Below are 22889 nucleotides of genomic sequence, written 5' to 3'. Positions count from 1 at the left end.
TAGCTAGAGATAGAAATATATAATCATCTGTTACTAATTTTGGGATAGAATTATGAAAATCTTAGTATTTGGGTTTGGTTAATGTCAGTTTGTTCGCATTATATTTATCTTTGTGAGATGGATAAAAAAACAGAGATAATTATTAGTACTACACAGAATAGGGAGATGCTAGAGTGCCCAGCTTTTAGCCCATTAAAATGCCCAACTAACGTGGAATCAATAGAAGGCAAGGTTTTTTCAAAGTTTGACTACGGTGGGGACCGTTTTTATTTTTAAATAAGAAAATTTGAGCATTTTAGTGGGCATTGTAGCTGGGCACTCTATCATTTCCCCGCAGACTAGGGAGATGCTAGAGTGCCCAGCTTTTAACCCATTAAAATGCTCAGCTAACGTGGAATCACTAAAAGACAAGATTTTTTTTCTTTAAAATGTACTCAAGCTAGAACCTAGTAGTTTTGGGTTGTTATTGCTCATTATCTAGACTGCTTTATCTATTATAAGGCTCATATCTAGACTGCTTTATCTATCTAAATTTTTCTTTAAAATGTGCTCAAGCTGGAACCTAGTAGTTTTGGGTTGTTATTGTTCATTAGTGTCTTGGTTGTGTTGAGAGAAGATCAATAATAAATCTATGCTCGTCTTCATGTCTGACTCGGACTCTTTGCCCGTGAAAGATGTTTTTACAAAAATGATTTGGGGACTTCTCCGTGTATTCCCTACCATACCTCATTGCTGAGGTGGCTAAAAAGACAAGCATGTGTACACCATGGAGTGTATGGGGATATAACCTTACATGCTTAATCTAATCATGTTTATAAGATGATTACGATGAAATCAAATAACACGAACAAACATACTTACATAAACTCCAAAAGATTGATAGAGATGAAATAAATTACGGAAGCGTGCCTTGATCCATAGCTTGTATTTGGTGTGATGGGTTGATCTTCCAATTGGTTCTTCTTCCTTTAGAATCTCTCTTGCGATGAAGGGATTTCACACTTAACCAAAATTGTAGAGATTAGGGAAGAAGCCCAAATGGGGACCATACCCCCTATTTATAGACTTTTATTTTTAATTTGGCCCCTCATCAAATTAGAAATCACTTAATGGTCTCTACACGTTTATTCCATGACAATTTGATACCTACTGGTCAAGTCAATCCGTATTAGACCACTTTACAACTTGACAATTTACTGAGATAGCCATACACATGTCTATACATATGTGAGCCCACATATGTTGGAATTTCTTCCAACAATCCTCCTATTGGCGTCGATGTTTTTAAGCTTCAAAATCGTTTTAATCATATTTTTCCATAATAGTTTTTCCTAGTAAATGAGGGAGTTTTTTTGGCATAAGTGGTTTGAACATTGAACTATGACTTCGACGAAGGAGCCTCCTGTTCCTTTGATGGATCTCTATTTGATCTTTTGTAAGAGTGTATTTGGGCCGATAATAAAATTATAAGCATCTATCAGAAACATTAAGAAACCAATGTGGAAGAACTATTTAGGCTCTTAACATTGAGTTGAGATTTTGCAATTCAACTTGTGGTTGGAGAAGATTTTGAAGGATATATGATGTTGTGATCTCGCCCACTCTTCCAGGTGAATCCCGACGGAGTAACATGGTCGGGCCAGATTTAGAAAACTTTTCACTTCATAGTCTTGGATTTGGATATAACAGTTTAGGCATAAAACTGATGTAACCTCACTTCTAAGCAGTGGCGGATCTAGGATTTTCATCCAGTGTGGTCTAAATCAAAGTTCAACATTTTGAAGCACATATATGTTATCAAATAAAAGACTCCTAAAAAATTTTGGCTTCTGCTCTACAAACACTTTCTCGTTACCTGAATCCTCAATTGAGGGTTCTGCTGAAATATTTATTCAAGGGCTTGACTGAAACCTTCGATCGAGGTTTAGTTTCGGTCAAACCCTCAATCGTTGTATTGTTTCATCCGAGCCTTTGATCGAGAGTTTTGGTGGTACGGTGGTAGTGGTGGTGGTGGAAGTATGGTGATGATAGTGGATGTACGGTGGTGGTTAAGGTGTGGTGCTCGTGGTGGAGGTGTGGTGGTTGTTTTGGTGGTGATGGAGTTGTGGAGGTGCGGTGACGGAGGTGGAAGTACAATGGTGGTAATTGTGGTGGTCATAGTGTGGTGGAGGCTTGACTTGTAAAAGTGAAGCGGAGGTAAACTGGAAAAAGACACTGGGAAGTGAATTTTAATGTGAAAATAAAAAAAAAATGAATTTAAAAGCATATCAAATTTTGGCTCAAGACAACTACGTCTCTGAATAACCAAATTAATTTTATTGATGCTCATAAAAAAAGCAAAAAAAAATTATTACTTTTTGATGAACAGCTTTTTGAATGGATGCCTTTAGAAGCAGTTAAATAATTTTATTTTATCGTGATTTGAGTTAATGCTAAACAAGATAGAAAAGAACTTGAATTAATGGTTTCTTAAAAAAAAAAAACTTGAATTAGTTAATGCTAAACAAGATAGAAAAGAACTTGAATTAATGGTTTCTTAAAAAAAAAAACTTGAATTAGTTAATGCTAAACAAGATAGAAAAGAACTTGAATTAATGGTTTCTTAAAAAAAAAAACTTGAATTAGTTAATGCTAAACAAGATAGAAAAGAACTTGAATTAATGGTTTCTTAAAAAAAAAAACTTGAATTAGTTAATGCTAAACAAGATAGAAAAGAACTTGAATTAATGGTTTCTTAAAAAAAAAAACTTGAATTAGTTAATGCTAAACAAGATAGAAAAGAACTTGAATTAATGGTTTCTTAAAAAAAAAAACTTGAATTAGTTAATGCTAAACAAGATAGAAAAGAACTTGAATTAATGGTTTCTTAAAAAAAAAAAAACTTGAATTAGTTAATGCTAAACAAGATATAAAAGAAGTTTCCTTGTATGATACAACTCTTGGAAAGCAAGTCATTCTTACCTAATTATATACTAGTATTACAAGTCTATCTACATCAATTGCAATATATAGCAGATTCGTTTTTTTATCTAAAGGGGAAAGTTGCAACCAAGTTAGAAATCGCATTGGGAAATAGTTATAAAAGATAGAGGGAGGTCTTGTTAATCTTCATCCTATCTCTCCATCCCCCCTTCCCCTAAACCCTGAACAAGCAACAACTACCCATGAAGAGGAAGAGAAGGTCTACTACTCAAACAAATTCATCATCATCATCATTGAGTAAACTAGTTAAACATTTATGGGATAATGAGGCTAAAGATAAAAACTTTGTATTCTCTCCCTTTTCTATCTACTCTGCTTTATCCTTATTAGCTTCTGGTTCAGATGGTAAAACCTTAGACCAACTCTTGGGTTTTCTCAAACGCAAAGATCTCAATGATCTTAACACTAGTGTTTCTAAAATCCTTAACTCGTCATTGTGGGATTATTCAGTCACTACAACTGGGAATAAAGCAAACGGAGTTATCTCGTTCATAGGTGGGATTTGGTTTAATACTTCATGTGGTGCTATCGAACCTTCTTTCAAAAGAACTGCTACTTCAATCTATAAAGCTAAAGCTGAAGCAGCCGATTTCAAAACTCAGGTATGATATGTTAAGTTTGTAGTCATATAATTCAAAAGCAATTGCTAACCTTTGGTAATCCAGTTGGTCAGTGCATATACTCTGCAAACAGAAGTCCCAAGTTCCATCCCATGAAAGTGAAAGTCCAAGAATATTAAACTAGGGGTATAAATTAAGTAGTTAATGTAGGTTTAAGGCCATTTCATTCGTCAGGCTATAGGCCATTTACTTCGTATCGGGATTTTGGCTCAGTAAAATTTCGACAGTTATCGTGCTCATCACATCGTCTCGATGTATCAATGCCTTGTAACGAATAAGTCGTTGTCGATTTTTCAAAAAAAAAATTAAAAACAATTAGTGGAGAAAACCTAGACATTCGTTTCTTATGTGGGAGACTGTTCTTACTTAATTACAATACTTGTTTTTAAGTTTATTTAGTTTTATTATTATGGTTTAATAATAATGACTTGATTATTATACGAAGGGGGAAGAAGTCACAGACAAGGTGAACAAATGGGCTAAGAGGAACACAAAAGGATTAATCACAAATCTACTTCCCGACGGAGCTATTAATAAACAAACAAAAATAGTATTGGCGAATGCACTCTATTTCAGAGGTGAATGGGAGGATGATCAGTTTAAACCATCAAGAACAGAGGAATTAAACTTCCATCTCCTCAACGGAACCTCGGTTAAAGTCCCTTTCATGACTAGCTACAGTAATGAATACATTTCATGTTTCGATAGCTTTAAAGTCCTCAAACTTCCTTACAAGCAAACCACCGACGGTCAAAAACGACGACTTTCTATGTATATATTTTTACCTAATGAGCGAGACGGACTTTATGATCTGATAGAAAAGGTAAGTTCTGAATCAGGTTTCTTGGAACGTCATCTTCCAAAACAAGAGGTTAAAACGGGTGAAGTCAGAATTCCAAAATTTAACATCTTATTTGATATTGAACTATCAAGAGTACTGAAGGATGACTTAGGTCTGGATTTGCCTTTCGACCTGGTGAAAGCAGACCTGACTAAGATGTTGGATAGTCCTCCAGAGAAAAATCTTTACGTTTCAAAAGTCATACACAAATGCTTTGTTGAAGTTGATGAACAAGGAACTAAAGCCGCTGCTTCTACTGTTACTATGCGTATACAGTTAGCTACTATGGCGCCAAGACAACCAGTAGTACCAGGAGTAGACTTTGTAGCCGATCATCCTTTTTTGTTTATGATAAGAGACAATGTCAATAGGGTTATATTATTTATGGGTCATGTCCTTAATCCGTCATCCCATTGAAGCTATTCGAATCGTATAGGTCGTCCTCTTTGATGGTATCTAGCTAGAGATAGAAATATAAAATCATTTGGAATTTTGGGATAGAATTATGAAAATATTAGTATTCTTTTTCTTAGTATTGTTTTTTTCTTTTTTTATCCTTTTGTTCATCTAATATTATCTGAATTTGTCCTTCTCAGAGACATTGAACCGGCTCTATTCAGTTCTAAGTATATGTCAAATTTATTGAATGCGAAACAAATATTCTAAAGTTCAAGACGAGTCAATTTGGAACGCCAGATTGTCAAACCTAATTTACTCTATATTATCTGAAATTGTCCCTCTTGTTGAAACTGAACAGGAAACTAAGTGACTTTATTGAATAAAACTCTGGCTTATAAATAGGCCAAGTACAACTTGACTTTGAAAAATAACAACCCACGTTCTGCACTTCCTAGAGTATAGACGTATAGTTACTTGGGAAAGACTAAATCAAACTAAATCACCTTAATCCCTAAAGACCAGGACTTATTAACAGAAACACTAAAACAGTCCAACAATAAATCTAATAAGTTTCAATACCTCTTACACCTTACTGATATAGTGCTACTCTCAAGATAAGTCAGGTAGATTTTACTCTCGGTTTCCCTTCTTACACATGCAACAACTTTTGTGTTTATTTTTTGGTGGTTCTAATGGCTGAAATAGATTACAAAACTATTTTAAAGTTAGTATTATTTATTCCTCTAAATGGCCTTAATTATGTTTGTCCGTTGAGAGTTGTTAAATTATCAATGATTCTTAAATTATCATTAATTCTACCATTCCAACTACTCGTATGAGGCGTAACAGTTGGTAGTCCATGGTGTTGACATAAACTCCAGAAAAGCCTGACGGTACCAGGTTCAAATCACGAGAGAAGGTAGAATCTTTGGTTATTTGAAATGAGATTATTAGGGTATTAATAAGAATTTTTGGGCTTATAGCCCATAAAAAGGGTCCTAATAGCAGATATAGTCCTCTGTAATCCTATAAAGGGTTTCAACACCAAAAATAATATAAATGGATATCTAGTCCATTTTGTCTCATCTAGAGAGAAAACAAAAATTCCTAGATTACATATTAATTTATAATACCTATACTAACCTTCTTTATATATAAAATCTGATTTACATTCTAAAATCCAAAATATCTTTTTACCATTTTTATCTCCACATTCTCTCTCCAATCACGTTTAAATTCAAAGTAAATTCCATCTTCAATATATTTCTTAACTGAAATCTGAAACTTTCTCTCTCTCTAAAAACGAAAGCTCCAATAAACATCCTTTAAACTCATCAGCAGCAGTACAAACCTCCATTGTTTCATCTTCATTACAGCAGCAGTAAAAACCTCCATTGTTTCATCTTCATTAGAGCTGCTGAAATCATCTTCTTCATCGTTAATGAGGTAAAACACTTTCTGTTTTAGACGATTTTATATTCTGTTTCAGTTTATTACAACAGATTCTCTCTCTAAAGTTGATCATACATAATTTTGAGTATAAGTTTCAAAGATTTTTTGTACCAATTCATAGAAACAATCGAATGTTTGATGTTTATTTTCTTTCTCTCTTAAAATTTCATTTATGTCTTTGATCTTGATGTTTAATCCTTCAACTCGAGTTTGTCATTATTACAATCAATCATCATATCAGATATCTTTAGATTTGTAGTTTAATCTTAATGATATTCTCATTTTTTTCTTCAGATCTGGTTTTCAATCCGTACGAATTTATGAAATATTTGTTCTTTCGTATGGTTACTCATAACAGAATTTACAGTACATGTACTTTATCGTAAATTACCATAATTTATAATAAATTACGCAAACATCTTTTGTACGATGTTTTTCAAATTGAGAACATGTTATATGTATTTTATAACAAATTATATATACTTTATCAGGAATACAAGAATTATTATATTAATGTCCATAAATTATGGGTAATTTATAGACCATTACCCATGCTTTAACACCAAAACAATACTTATTTCATTAGTAGAAATACTTCGTTTTACTATCAAATCTCGTGTAATTTGCAGTAAAGTATATATAATTTACGTATATCTTCATGTGTTTACCATTATGTATATAATTTACGTACAAGTGCACATAAATTATGTATTATTTATTTACCATTACGTGTACTTTTCACCCAAAACAGTAGCCTTGTTAAGTTTACAAAACTACTCAAAACCTTCAAATATTGTCAAAATTTGAAAAACATTATACATAATTTACGGAATTGTACATGTAGTTTATAATACAATATATGATTTTTTTTTCTTTAATGTATGTGTATTTATGTGTGTAGATTTGATATACCAGATGGAATTTCAAAGAGAATCATCAAATCAAAGTAAGTCAATGAAACTAATGGAGATTACATGGATGGGCACCATTTTTGAACCAGAGAAGATTTTGTACGTTTTTTTTTTTGTAACAGAATGTAAACGATGTGTAATGTAAAAGAAATTATGTGTAATTTAATGAACAAGACCCACATACATTTGGTAAATTATGTTGTATACTTGACAAATGATGGTTTCCTCGTCATAAATAATACATAATTTACGTATTTGTTTCATAATTTGTATTCGATGTGTATTTATGTATGAGTAAAAACGAAAACAAATGCTGCTTTAATGTTCCCAGAAAAATATACTATTTCCAAATCTGAAAGTTAAGTGAGAGAAAGTGATATATATGTTTTTTATATTAACACCCAAATCACGCTAAATTAATCCTAGAAAATATGTTATTTCCAAATCTGAAAGTTAAGTGAGAGAAAATTGATTTGAATCGAAAAAAAATTTAAATAGTAAGATAGAGAAAATTGATTTGGTTTCTAAATCTGTAAAGAAGAGAGAGAAAATTGATTTGGAAATATCCGTGGTGATGACGTTTCGTTTTGGTTAGGATTTTTGTTTCTGATTGATTCGGATAATAGGAAAGAGAAAATTTGATTTCCAAATCTGTTTAGAGAAGAGAGAAATTATGATTTGTTTCTATCAATTTTTTTCAAATAAATCTCCAAATTTTTTGCTAATAAATCTCCATAATTTTTACTAATAAATCTCCACGCGAAATTTGAACGTGGGACATTGATGGTAATGTATTTAAAAAGTGAGGGTTTTATGTCCATAATGTAAAATGAATAAATATCCAAACCTTTTTCGAACATTATTTGGTCTATGTACCCACCGACCATATTAATAAGTTGTATGAGGCATTTTAGCTGATACAAACATTAAATAATCCCAAGGAGAAATTTCTGGTCACTTTGTTCACACAACTGCCATGGGTCAGACAAGACTTACTGGAATTTTGTAGGCGAAATTTTACACTCGTTCATTCTTTTGGTCTCAATGGGTGTCCGGCATGGTCGCATCGCCCCCAAACCCTAAAAATTTATCAAGGATTTCAAGGCCTTATATACCAAAATGGATTTAGTAGTTTCTCAATCTAAATTGTATCAAATTTAGAAACAACTCAGTGCGTAGGATATTGTTAAACAACATCTAAACCCTAAAAAACAGTGTCTAGGCTTGTTAAACGTCTCTTAATACTAGTTGCTAACCGACTCTAATACTTCTTATATATTTGAACTAAGGAAGTAGGAGGATATACCTTTCTTATTATTCCCTACTTCTCTTTCTTTGATCTCATTAGTAATATTAATTACTAATGGAGTCGGATTGTGACTCTACTACTCAAACAAATTCATCATCATCATTGAGTAAACTAGTTAAACATGTATGGATGAATGAGGCTAAAGATAAAAACTTTGTATTCTCACCCTTTTCTATATACTCTGCTTTATCCTTATTAGCTTGTGGATCAGATGGTCAAACCCTAAAACAACTCTTGGGTTTTCTCAATCACAAAAATCTCAATGATGTTAACACTTATGTTTCTGAAATCCTTAACTCATCAATGTGGGATTATTCAGTCACTACAACTGGGAATAAAGCAAACGGAGAAGTACGACCTATTCTCTCGTTTATAGGTGGGATTTGGGTTAATAATAATAATACTTCATGTGGTGGTGGTGCTCTCAAACCTTCTTTTAAAGAAACTGCTACTTCAATCTACAGAGCTGCAGCTGAAGCAGTCGATTTCAAAACTCAGGTATGATATAAAATCGCTTAACTACCATACTTGTCTTTGTTAAGTTTGTGGTTGTCTGACTCAAAACCAATTAACAATGAGTAGAAAATACCTAGATATTATATTCTTTGTTATTATTCTCCCACGTCGGAATATTCTCATAGTCTCTAACTTTATTTAGTTTTAATATTATAGTTTGATAATAATTTCTTTGTTTGAAGGCCAAATGACGCAGCGGAAAATTCCGGAAAGAATTAGAACTCCGTCTAAAACTTTTAAAACCTAGAAAAAGCCTTTAGATCTCCGTCTTAAGACTTGTAGAACCAAAACTAATAAGATTAACTACTAAAATACTTGAATTTTATTGATTGAACTGAATGAATAAACTTGGAATATCTCATGAAAATCTCCCTGCATCAGTCTCCTCCACTTCAAAGAAACTCGCCTCGAGTTTACTAATTGAGTTGAATGTTATCTTGATTGACACTCCCTTGACATATCCTTCTCGTGAACTATGCATAGGAATTACCAAACTTTCAGATTTGACTGACGATTTTACTAGGCCATAAAATATTTTCTGCCTATATTTGTAATTTGACTCAAGCTCTCTTTTCACCCCAAAAATAAACTTGTACAGATCATGGGTATAGTGATTGAAAATTATGAACTTCGATGAAGACTTTCTAATAAAACTACTTATCAATCCATGTGAAACAATTTGAGATTCGCAAAATTCTAAGAACGAATCTTCGTATGAAGGAACTTCAATTGGACTAATGTCTGACTTCCGAAGTTTTTCACCTTCCTTTAATTTAACTTTTTGAACAACGTTTGTCTCAATTTCCTGAACAACGTCCGTTGTCTCAATTTCCTGAACAACGTCCGTTGTCTCAATTTTCTGAACAACTTCCTTTGATTCAATTGGTTGGACCACTTCCTTTAACTCAATTTTCTGAATAATTTCTTCAGAAACAAATTCCTTACCGTGTAAATTGTTATCAGGAGACTTATTTGTGAACACAATAATGTTAGATTTTGATTCATGAGTAATATTACTTGAATTTTCTATGCTCACAATTTGTGGCGGTTCAACATTCTCTAAGGGAGCTGTTTTTACCTTTTTTATGTTTAAGCGAGGTTGTTCTTCCCTTCGAAATCCAAAGTTCCTATATTCCCGCTCCTGAGCTTCAAGTTTTAGGGCTAAGTTGTACGCAGCTTGAATAGTCCATACTGTAACTATCCCCACCTTTTCTCGCAGACTAAATTTTAATCCGCTTAGAAACCGATTTGCTACAACATCTTCATATTCTGCAATGTTTTCCATATTGTTTCTTTGAATCAGTTTTGAAAACTCTTTGTAGTAATCACCCACCGAACGCAACCCTTGTCTACAGTTCTTGTAAGTCATAAACAAGTGTTGTTGATAATCAGGAGATAAAAACCTATCTCTCAGGTTCTCTTTCATAGAGGGCCAATTCTGGATGGGTGGCCTTCCTTGTCTCATTCTTTGATGTTGTAATTGATCCCACCAATCTGTGGCACCCCCTTTAAGTCTACAAGCAATAATTTTAACCATCTTCTCATTGAGAATATTAGTTGACATATTAACTTGTCGTTCAACCTTCTCTAGCCAATCCAGGAACTCTTCAATAGTTAAATATCCATCGAAAATTGGTATCTCTTCGTGGATCTTATACTCATTGTACTTTCTAGGTGGGTGCACTTGAACTGAAAAACTGTTACCATGATAATAATTCTCCATATTGACTGATTGATAACAAAAAAGAGAATACTGATAATAATCTGATTTGTTTTTTTTTTTTTTAAAACCAACTTTAGATGCATCTTTGGCAAATCCATCGATGTGTTCTAAAGTGATCTTCGCGTAGATGATATCGAACCAGGCGAACCCTCGCTCTTGATGCCAACTGACGCAGCGGAAAATTCCGGAAAGAATTAGAACTCCGTCTAAAACTTTTAAAACCTAGAAAAAGCCTTTACATCTCCGTCTTAAGACTTGTAGAACCAAAACTAATAAGATTAACTACTAAAATACTTGAATTTTATTGATTGAACTGAATGAATAAACTTGGAATATCTCATGAAAATCTTAGTATTGTTTTTCTTTTCTTCCTTTTGTTCATCTATATTATCTGAAATTGTCCCTCTTTGTGGATGATTTTGACGAGTAGCCGAAAGAAACTAAGGTATACAAACATTGTCGTATAAGAGAAAAAAGTGAATCTTGCTCTCCTCGTTCTGATTTGTATGAGTCTGACTTGTCTGATTTGTTTATATTACGGAAAAAGAAAAAAACTAACACAACAGTTGTACACTAGTTAAACATGTATGGGATTTTCCTTAAACAAATTCATCATCATTGAGTAAACTAGTTAAACATGTATGGGATAATGAGGCTAAAGATAAAAACTTTGTATTCTCACCCTTTTCTATATACTCTGCTTTATCCTTATTAGCTTCTGGTTCAGATGGTCAAACCCTAAAACAACTCTTGCGTTTTCTCAAGCGCAAAAATCTCACTGATCTTAACACTTATGTTTCTAAAATCCTTAACTCATCATTGTGGGATTATTTAGTCACTACAACCGGAAATAAAGCAAACGGACCTGTTCTGTCGTTCATAGGTGGGGTTTGGGTTAATAATAATACTTCATGTGGTGGTGGTGGTGCTCTCAAACCTTCTTTTAAAGAAACTGCTACTTCAATCTACAGAGCTAAAGCTGAAGCTGTCGATTTCGAAACTGAGGTAAGAAGACATGACAAGTTAATTACCATTATTGTTTGTATTTCGGTTTAGTTTAACTTTTATTATGGTTTAATAATAATAATGACTTGATTTAATTGAAGGTCAAAGAAGTGACAAATAAGGTGAACAAATGGGCTGAGGAGAACACAAAAGGATTAATAAAAAATCTACTTCCCTACGGAGCTATCAATGAAAGCACAGAGATAGTATTGGCGAATGCACTCTATTTCAGAGGTTTATGGGAACAAGATCAGTTTGATAAATCAAGAACAAAGGAAAAAAACTTCTATCTCCTCAACGGAACCTCGGTTGAAGTCCCTTTCATGACTAGTAACTTCATTGAAGATTACATTTCATGTTTTGATAGCTTTAAAGTCCTCAAACTTCCTTACGAACAAGCCACCAACTCTGAAAAACAACGCCTTTCCATGTATATATTCTTACCTAATTAGCGAGATGGACTTGGTGATCTGATAAAAAAGGTGAGCTCTGAATCAGCAAATTTCTTGGAAAGACATCTTCCGAAAAATAGGATTAGGAAGGGAGAATTTTGGGTTCCAAAATTTAAGATCTCATTTGATATTGAACTATCAAGAGTACTAAAGGATGACTTGGGTCTGGATTTGCCTTTCGACCGGGTGAAAGCAGACCTGACTAAGATGTTGGAGAGTCCTCGAGAGGAAAATCTTTTTGTTTCAAAAGCCATACACAAATTCTTTGTTGAAGTTGATGAACAAGGAACTGAAGCTGCTGCTTCTTCTACTTTTATTGTGCGTAAACAGTTAGCTGCTAAAGCGCCAAGACAACCAGTACCAGTAGTAGACTTTGTAGCCGATCATCCTTTTTTGTTTATAATCAGAGACGATGTCAATAGGGTTGTATTGTTTATGGGGCATGTCATTAATCTCTCATTCTCCATTGAAGCTATTCTAATCGTACAGGTCGTCTTCTTTGATGGTATCTAGCTAGAGATAGAAATATATAATCATTCGTTATTAATTTTGGGAGACAATTATGAAAATCTTAGTATTAGGTTTTGGTTAATGTCAGTTTTTCGCATTATATTAAGCTTTGTGAGATGGAGAAAAAAAAACAGAGATAATTATTAGTACTACACAGAATATTGATGAGAATATTATAATAAGGCTCATATCTTTACTGCTTTTATCTATCTCAAGTTTTTCTTAAAAATGTGCTCAAGCTAGAACCTAGTAGTTTAGGCTTGTTATTGCTCATTAGTATGTGTTAAGGTATCTTACCAGGCCCAAACAAATACAAGCCCAACCGACATCAAGCAAGGTCCAACCGACGTCATGCAAGGCCCAGCCGACACCGTACAAGCCTAACCAACCGACTATGCTAGGGTTTGTTGATTAGAAGTTGTTATTTTATGTGATAATGTGTATAAGGAAGATTTGCGATTTTCCAAGATTTACTGCTATCTGAATAAACACACAGAGAATTCTTTCTCATATTTTTCTCTCTCTTTCCCCCTCACACGATTTCTTTCTCTCTCTCTCTATGTTCACTCAAGTATTACATTAATTATTCAAGAGGTGATTTACCTCTTCACATGGTATAAGAGCCAATTCGATTTTTTTTTTTGAATATCAATTTCTTTTATCATGACTACTGCAACTTCCTCTGCTGATTATACTCCTCATCCACCACCAAATCCGGTATTTGATGTTCATCACTTTGATTCACCAACTCCGGTTCTCATCGCTCGTTATTATCTGAAGATAACTATGCCTCCTGGTCAAGAGCTATGAAGATGGCTCTTCGAGCAAAAGATAAGCTCGGGTTCGTAGGTTCAATTCCCAAACCCTCTTCACCTTCTGAATTACACTTATGGGAAAGGTGTATTGATCTTGTCAGTAGTTGGATAATCAACTCCATTGCTCCCGACATTCGGTCGTCAGTTCTATATGATGATAATGCTGCCGATATTTGGCGCAATCTTTATGATAGGTTTTTTCAAACAAATGCTCCAAAAATTTATCAGTCAAAACGTGTGATTTCATCCTTAAAACAAGGACACGATGTTTCTTCATACTTCACTCAACTAAAGTCTCTTCAAGATGAGTTACAGTCTCTATTAGGTTTTTATCTGTGTATCTGTGGATACGGAAAATCAGAAACTCTGAAGCATTATTTTGAAGGCCACTGTTTTGGGGAAAGCAGAAAAGTTTCCCGGGAAGAAGGTGGAAAACCAAAAAAATTCAAACCAAACACTCCTCTCAAGTCGCCGGAATGAAAGTGCTGGCCGGAAATGGTTGCAACTTGTTTCTTTATCTCTTCTCTATCTGCTTCTCTCTCTCTTTGCAACCCATGTATTATGATATTTTCTTGCTAACCATGTATACTTTAGGAAGAGAGATAAGTGAAAATGAATGGAAGAAAATCTTCCAAGAATCAAGTTTTAGTGATTATATAAGATCATTCAATTGTTTGGATTTAGATCTCTCATTGAGGTATACCCTTGATCCCTATTTTCTGTAATCACAATGTATTAGGTTAGGTTTTTGTAATAAACAATGGTGCGGTGTTCATGATATAATTAGGTTAGGGTTTGATCCAGCTTCAAGATGGAATTTCTACAATACTAAAGGCATTTTCCAAGTTTCGATTATAAAATGAAACTTATAGAAGTTACTAAAGAACAAACTAGGGTTTGATTCAAATAGATCGATTAGGTTAACATCAAAAGATAACAAAAACCCGTACAAGATAATCTGATAAACCCCAAAACCCACGTAATAAAATCCTAGAAACCAGATCCAAAAATTGGCTTTTGGTATAGGGACCTTGCTTAGATGTATTGGGACATTAATTTTAAAGGGACATTGGCACTTTTAGTAAGTAGACATTAATTTATAAACAAGTCCATCAAAACATCTTTTATTTATTTACAAAGCCTTGTCAAATATTAATAATTCAGCAATAACTTAAAACCCTAAAATCATTTTGAAAAGAAAAAAAAAACCCTAGCTTCTTTTGCTCGTTTCTCTTTCTTTTGCTCGTCCCTCTTTCTCTGTATCTTCCCTCCAGTCTCTCTTGGAAGCTAAGTTCTCATAATCATCTATCACATTTCCATCATCTTTAGTTAGTCATCAAGTTTGAGTGGATCATCTTCAACAAATATGCCAAATCTAAGAGAAAGGTAAGTTTTCCCCCAAAAATCTGAACATAATCTCTTATGATTTCACTGAAATTGGTTAAAGCGTAGGGGTGATTCAATAATTTGCAGTTATTTTATAACTCACAGCCAGAAAATTCATCAACCTCCAAGATTACATACCTTCTTTTTTCTCGTAGTATTAAGGTCTTGTATAGTCATCAAGTACACACATAAGGTGTTTGATTTAATGTCTATCAGAAAATTGTTTCTATTTTCCCGTCAAATGGTTAACTTCTCAAGAGCAATCTGTTACAACTATTATATTCTTCTTTTCTTCCTTTAGTTATCATAGTTGTGTGGGTTTTACATCAATAAGCAACTGTGTTGGAATTCCTGCGTTCCATCCTAAAAAATTATAATAGCAACTTATAAACAAGTAGTGTCATTTATGTGTTTGTGACAATTATGATGTAAAACCTTAATTTGACACAAAAAAATTACCTCTACATGTTAGTTTTGCGTGTATATATTTATCGCAAGTACATATTTCCTTTATAAAAGTTTAGGCTCGCCGTGTCATTTTAATCTTTTTTTTGTTGTTTCATTAAGCATTAGTTATTTCAAACTATAGAGTTTATATTCCTGCTTAAGCATTAGTTATTTCAAACTATAGAGTTTATATACACAAAAACTTCATGAAAGTCTTGAGCTGTCGTACGAGGAATCCAAAAGAGAAAAAGAAGCAGATGAAGAGTCTAATTCTAGCGATTCAGAATACGATGAGGAACAAGGAGATGATGAGGAAGACTGACTTGATGTTTCTTTATAGTGATTTTGTAGATCTATTATTCTGAAAATGATGAATTTTTTCTGCGAAGGGATATATTAAACTTCTAATGAATACTTTTGTTCAAGTAAAATCATGGTATATCTTTTGGAGATTTTTTGTTTTATGATATATAGTACATTTCTTGCAAATATTTTTGTTATGTTTAGTGATTCTTTTATGTCCGATTGAATATGATGTGTTTGAATAAGCAGGTAGTTTTTTCATGAATGTGAATACGCAAAGTTTTTCATCCAGAAATGTTAATGTTTGGAGAAATTCGTACAAAATTTCGGCTAGAGGAGACGAAATTGTAAGATAATTTCGGCTACAGTTGACGAAATTGTATAACAAATTTACAAAACAGTAGAATTTCGGTCAAATTTCGAGTCTTTCAATAATTTTGGTAAAATTTCGGGCATACTAGAAGAAATTATAAGCGAACTACGGCTACAATGGACGAAATATGAATGTAATTACGGCTACAGTTGACGAAATTTCATATCATTTTTATCAAACAGTGTTATTTCGGCCAAACTCTTAAATATTGTGACAAGCCTTTTATGAAATTTCGTTAATAGGAAACGAAATTTTATAAAGATACATAATAAACAGAGTGTTAATTCATAACTTTTATTATTAAAATTCCTTGTATTTGCAAATTTCAAATCTATAACATAATAGTAACTAAATATTTTCTTTAGACTTGAAATATACAAACACCAAAGATATCTGACAGAAAAAACTTATACCCATGAACTACCCTGTGACATCAACCCAATCATTGAGACCTTCCATATCCCATTTCTTCTTTAAATTTGTCCATTCGATCTTCATACAACGCACACCACTTTGCTGCATTATCATTGAAAACTCTATCCCAATATGGATTACGTGGCAAACACGGCAGAGGAGATCCTCTTTCAAGGTTTACGGAAACATAGTGATTATCCGACACATATCCTAATACAACCATGTTATCTTTTGTCTCCGGTGATGGTGGTTTCAGAATAGGTACATATGTGAGACACAAGTGTTTGGAAAGGGAGACAACTGTTGTATCGAAAGTCTCTGCAATTACGTGTCCAAGTTCTGGCAGTAACATCCAATTTGCAAATGGAGCAGGAGTAATATAACAATGTAGTCGTTGCTTCAACTCTTCCACTATTTCAACAGGCCACATTCTTAGGTATAATGTGGAATTTGTATTCATATTCCTCAACATTGACGCTCTAACTTGCTTCCACCCATACGTGTTATCAAAATTGAGTTGCTTTGACACTGCATGATATCCACAATGTCCGTCTCCGGGAACATTATCAATTGAACTTATATATTTTTGTAAAGTATGAGGAAATTCGTGCAAGTATGAAGAACGTACGCTAAGGTTGCTATCGAGAGGATAAATTGGGTTTGAACTCTTGAGTCGCACCATTTTTTCTAATTCCTTCTTCGTTCGGTCAATGCAGCACACCGTTTTTCTTGTTCGAGAATTCTTTCAGCAAAATTTGGCCCTCCTTTTCTGGCGGCTTGCTTAGCAGCTACCGTACTTAAAACAACTTCATATTTTGATAGTTGTCTCTTTGTCGAATTCTCAAATGCAATTTGCTTCTTAGATTTCCGTCCTTTTCCTACAATTGGTTCACATGGCTCTTTTATATTTGTGCTTTTCGGGTTACCTATCAACTCTAGCTCAACTAACATTTGATCTCTTACAGAAACTGGTGCCTCATCCCACCTTTGTTGGATCTTCCCTAAAATAGGTAAGTCAAAAAGCGATACTTTAGTATAGTCCTTTTTTACTGTGTATGAAAGTTGTTTCCAATAAGGATCAATAACGTCAAGTGGTATGATAGAATCCTTTTCTTTAAATACTAAAATTTCATGTATGCAAGGTAATCCATAAGCACTCCGAACGTTGCATAAACAATTTTCTTTGTCGGCGTACAATTTCTCAATCTTCTCAATCTCGTCCACTATCAAATCCAAGGCCCGATGTGCCACCATATTACGTAGCTTATCAAACAACCTTTTGTTATATTGGCGCATAACGGTTTTTAGACTTTTTTCAAATGAGTTTGTAATGCCGATAAACTCATGCTCTAACATCAGATGTACAGACTCCCAACACGTGACAAAATTTCCTTTTGAATTAGCTAAAAACCCTTTAAGTCTAGCATGTTCACCCTCTCCTCTACTCGTTGATGTAGTGCCGAAGTGTTTTACCTTATTAGTCCAAAAATGCACAAATTTCTCCTTAAAAGGTGTAATCCAAGTCTCCATACAATACCTTACTATTTCCTTATCCTTGTCAGTTTTAGACCACTTAACCTTGAACTCCGACAACTGTGTTTCAAAATCCTTTTCAGTTTCTGCCCATGTAACTAGATGCCAGTCGGCAATGAAATCTTCACAATCTAGGGCATTCCCTTCATATGTAGTTGCTGCACGGGATTGAACGTTTCTATTTATATGCCATGTACAAAGAAGATGATGAGCTTTCCGAAATACCACGCCAATTGCCTTCATTAGAGCAAGTTCTCTATCAGTTACAATAACAGAAGGAAGTTCACCCGACATATATAGTTGCTTGAGACATTCCAACCCCCACTTATAATGATCTTCCGTCTCTCGAGACATGAATGCACATGCAATAGTGAACGTTTTTCCAGTTGAAGTACAAGATACCGCATGAAAAAGGGGGTGCTTAAACTTGTTCGTCTTGTATGTGCAATCAATAATGACAACTTGGGGAAAACATAAAGCAAGACTTACACTCTTTGGATGTGCAAAGAATAAATCAGCTACCTCATCAGAGTATTCATGACACCGATGTTTCACCATATATTGGTGATCATTGCATAACTTGTAGAATTGTTGCATAACAGTCCTTCCCTCACTAGATTCAAGTTTGATTCGTTTAACTTCGTTGTATATTGTCGCATCAGTGCAATAAGGACCTTTGTTGCTTTGCTTAAGGTTCAAAAGAATTTGTTTTGGTCGGGATCCGCTCTTTGTTAAGGATTCAACAATTTATTTTTCTTCTTTGGTTAACCGAGCAACATACGCATGTCCAGTAAGATCTTCAGGAAGAACATGATTGTTAGAACCATTATTTACTTTAACCAACCATTTCCCCTCGGCCACACATTTTCTTGTTAATTTAAAAGGACAATTACATTTCATTGACCCTGATCTTCTTTTTTTCACGTTAGCCTTAGGCGTGTAACCTTTCTTCTGATGACTAACATAAGCACGACCTCTCTCGCAAATTAACACGACAAAGGAACCAACTCCTCCATTATATAACTTTGTCTGTGAAGATCGAGTGACTAATACGGTTTGATGAAGTTTTCCAACATTTGTGCACCACTTAACAACTTCTTCTTTTGATCCAAAATACTAAGAATTTAACAAAAGTTAATCGTTAGTATGAAGAACAAAACTTGCATAAATATTAAATATACATTTAGAGTGTCAGTATACCTTATCCGTATCGAAAAACTTGGTCATATCAGGTCCTAAAAGGGAAGGTTTAACTTCTTCGAACCTTTCACCTTCATCGCAGATAATTGGCTACATAAAGTAAAATAGAATTAGTACAAACAACATTCGTAGAAGAAAAAAATTTGACCAATATAGCAGAATTTCGACCATTGTGGACGAAATTTATAAACTATTTCGCCGCCGAAATTTTGAAATCTTTTTGCTAACAGACATAATCAGTAATTTCGATCATTGTAGTCGAAAAAGGTCATCTTCACCAATTAAAAAAATGCTCGAAATTTGGCAACGAAGAGAAAACCTAAAATTCGATTTTCTTCAATTAAATGTCAAATAAGTATTCTTCTTACCTCTTGCAACAAGCCTTCACTACCATTATTACTACTTGATTGTGTTATTTTACTAGATTGAGAAAAACAATCTTGTATTAATGATACATCATCTTCTATTAATGAATCATCATCTTCCTTCCATGAAATATCATATTTTATTAATAAAACATCATTTATATCTTGAGACATATTAAACACTTGAAATAAAGAATAAACAAGGCTATGGTGGTTATTTGTGTTGATTATTTGTTGTATAAAAAGTAAAAGTAGGGTTTTGTGGTGGAGTTTTTAGGGTTTAAAAGATACCTAAAAGATGAACAAAGACATAAAATATTTTATTGTTATTTTTTTAATTAGCTTTGAATCCCTATAAATATTTATTTGTTTATTTTAATCCTTAAAATTAATGTCCTTCTACCAAATTAGAAAAGGGACATAAATCATAAAAAAGTTGCATTTGGAAAAAGTCCCAATACTATATAACCGTGTCCCTATACCAAAGCCCCAAAAATTTTGGTAGATAATGAGAGAGGATAAGAGGAGAGAGGAGAGAGAGAATAAAGAAGAACGAAGAGAAAAGAGAGAAGAGAGAACTCTGTTGATGGTGATCGCCGGTATTAATGGTTGAAATCGCCGGAAGCCGGTGGAGGTTGTCGGAGTTCTAGTAGAGGTGAGAGGAGAGAAGAAAGAATAAAAAATTAAAATGGTGATGTTTGGAGGAAACAAAAGAATTTTTTTCCGCCCAAATCTTCTTGCCCCGGAAACTTTGCTTATTTCCCCAAAACACTGGCCATTTTGAAACAAGTTGTCATTCAAAACTCATGATTATAATTCATAACTCATAATCTATTGTTCAATGAAACTAAAGCAATGAAGAAGTTAGATTATACCTTGAAACTCTACCAGATTCTTCTTCCATTGAAAGTATACAAAACTTTTGAAACCCTAGCAAATTATGAAGGAAATTGCAACTTCCTCTCTCTAGAATTCTTCACCAAAAACGAACTCAAAACCCTCAAAATCATCTTGAAACAACAACCAAATAGATTAAATCACCAAAACCTAAAATAGATCAACCTATCTTATAGCAAAATCGATTTCAAATCCTCGAGATTCAGCTCGGCTTTCTCCAAGTTCCCTAGCTCGTCCATTTTATTTGCTAAGAAAACTTCCTGTTTGTTAAAATTGGGTTCCCAGGTATTTTCAATTAATTAAAGGGTAATTTTGACCCTTAAAAAGTGAGTGCCTATAAAAATGTCCTTCAAGAACATTTTCAAAAGTTATTTGGGCCCTAGCTTGTTAAAAAGATAGGTTGTCTTTTTAACCAAAAAAACAAAAGCCCAATTTCCTGTTATTATTGTCTCTTTCTCTTGCACTCGGTTGAAACTTCTTCTTGTTTGTTGGGTTGTTTTACTTTATATGGTATAAGAGCAAGTTTAATTTTTTTTTCAGTATGCCTTCCACTGGTGATGTGCCCTCTTACACAACAACTTCTTTAATTCCCCCGCTTTCGATGTTCATCATTCGAATTTTTCCACTACGATTGATTCCCCACTCATCACATGAGACAACTATGCCTCCTAGTTTCATTGGATGGAGATGGCTCTTTGGGCCAAAGACAAATTTGGTTTTGTTGACGGTTTCATTCAAAAATCCAGTTCCCCTAAGGACTAACACTCTTGGGAAATGTGTTATGATCTCGTCGCTAGTTGGATTATTATTTCTATCGCTCAAGACTTTCGCGCTTCAATTCTCAATGATGATAATGTCGTTGATATTTGACGTGATCTTCATGACCGTTCTTTTCAAACAAATCCTCTGTAGGTTTTCCTCTTAAAATGGGTTATTTTTTCTCTCAAACAAGAAGGTTTGGAGGTCTCATCTTATTTCACCCAACTTAAGGCCCTTCAAGATGAGTTACATTCATTAATGGTTATTGAACTATGCATATGTGATCACGGTAAGACTATCTTCGACCGTTTGAATCAGGATTGTGCAATGGAATTACTCCAAGAATTTCATGACCATTCTCGGCAATCCGTAGCCAAATCCTCCTTATAGATGTCTTTTTCTTTGATCCACAATTCTTTTACGGGCATTGAAGTCACCGCACTAGCCGTGGCCTCCAACGGTGGTGCCTCAAGCCACTGTTTCGGTCAACAACGACTCCTCTTCCTCGATGGTGCCCTTAGCGTTTTCGATGATAGTGGACCAGTTAAAGTATCTGGTCAACCTACTTGAACACCAAAGATCATCTACAGGCACCTCCTTATGAAATCGAGCCCATCATCGATCTAACTAGTAAGCCTTCTTCTCCCTTCTTTTCTCATTCCCCATGAGTAATAGATTTGGGCGTCGGCTAATATATTTGTGCCCATCTTTCCCTTTTCATTAACCATCTGCCCACTCCTCTTAACATCTTCGTTAGGTTACCCCATGGCTCCCGAGCTAAGGTTTTTCACGTCGGGTTCATCCATTTTACGAAAGATTTTTATCTTTCCAATGCCCTCCACATTCCTCCTTTAAATTCAACTTAATCTTAGTTTCTGAAATCTCTTCCTCACTTTTTTGTGATGTCACTTTTAACTCTACTTTGTGTGTCTTTCATGTCCAACAAGACTACCACCATATCAACAACACCACCGTCATATTTCCACCACCATTGTATCTCTATCGCCATTACAACCACATCTCAACCACCATCATCATTCTCCAAAGGTCCAACACTACTACCAGTTATAGCTATTGTCACCACAACTACCGCCATTACCACCACAATACCTTTTGCTACGTAGTCATCACGAAACCGTATGAGTGACTTAAAATGACTTATCTTTATGAGAAACAAAAATAAAAGATAAAAAAGTAAATTATGTTGTCAAACAAATTTTTTTTTTTACTTATAAGTAACTATTTTGTCAAATATACTTTTGAAACTTTTTTACTTTATTAAAGCAAAAGTTCTTCTACTAGAAGCAAAATTCTTACTCGTGATTGCCAAATGACACCTTAGGACTTAAAAATAGTCATGACTATTTTTTATCTCAATAATTGTATAGGTTGTTTTGTTAACAAATACTCTATAAATGGTTCTCCCTGTACCAAAACCACCGCTAAACTATCAACATTTGGTAGTCCAAGCGGTGGTTTATTGAATTTGTGTTATTAGTGTATAAATAATGTAGTTAGACTTTATGTCATAGTTCAGTTAGATTTTAAGCATGTTCATATGTAAGAGTTCGAATTAGAAGTTACCATAAAACCAAAAAAAAAGGTCACCCCTATGGGCATATACTACCAAAGAGGCAAAGACCTTAGGTAGTTTCCTTATTTCAACAAAAAAGGAAC

General features: G+C 34.0%; 4 protein-coding genes and 1 pseudogene across 4 annotated transcripts; 3 read left to right on the top strand and 2 right to left on the bottom strand.

Moving 5' to 3' along the window:
• Positions 1-3008: 3008 nt before the first annotated feature.
• LOC147570306 (serpin-Z2B-like) lies at positions 3009-4975 on the top strand. Its single transcript, XM_086672714.1, has 2 exons — positions 3009-3584; positions 4048-4975. The coding sequence occupies exons 1-2, from the start codon at positions 3165-3167 to the stop codon at positions 4858-4860; spliced, it is 1233 nt and encodes a 410-aa protein (XP_086528840.1). The 5' UTR covers positions 3009-3164; the 3' UTR covers positions 4861-4975.
• A 3593-nt stretch (positions 4976-8568) lies between these two features.
• On the top strand, positions 8569-12723 carry LOC147570305 (serpin-Z1B-like; annotated as a pseudogene).
• An 809-nt stretch (positions 12724-13532) lies between these two features.
• On the top strand, positions 13533-14015 carry LOC147570304 (uncharacterized). The gene has a single exon (XM_086664311.1). It carries the CDS (start codon positions 13533-13535, stop codon positions 14013-14015), a length of 483 nt encoding a protein of 160 aa, XP_086520437.1.
• Positions 14016-16486: 2471 nt separating this feature from the next.
• LOC147570303 (uncharacterized) lies at positions 16487-17140 on the bottom strand. Its single transcript, XM_086664300.1, has one exon. The coding sequence runs from the start codon at positions 17138-17140 to the stop codon at positions 16487-16489; it is 654 nt and encodes a 217-aa protein (XP_086520426.1).
• A 5-nt stretch (positions 17141-17145) lies between these two features.
• Positions 17146-18549, bottom strand: LOC147570302 (protein FAR1-RELATED SEQUENCE 6-like). The gene has a single exon (XM_086664294.1). The coding sequence runs from the start codon at positions 18547-18549 to the stop codon at positions 17146-17148; it is 1404 nt and encodes a 467-aa protein (XP_086520420.1).
• Between the last annotated feature and the right edge of the window lie 4340 nt (positions 18550-22889).

Source organism: Eschscholzia californica, unplaced genomic scaffold, assembly GCF_041429995.1.
Source record: "Eschscholzia californica isolate CP2 unplaced genomic scaffold, dmEscCali1.0.p SCAF_1, whole genome shotgun sequence".
NCBI lineage: Eukaryota > Viridiplantae > Streptophyta > Magnoliopsida > Ranunculales > Papaveraceae > Eschscholzia > Eschscholzia californica.
The sequence above is the reverse complement of the archived record's forward strand: the minus strand, read 5'-3'. Positions and strand labels throughout refer to the sequence as shown.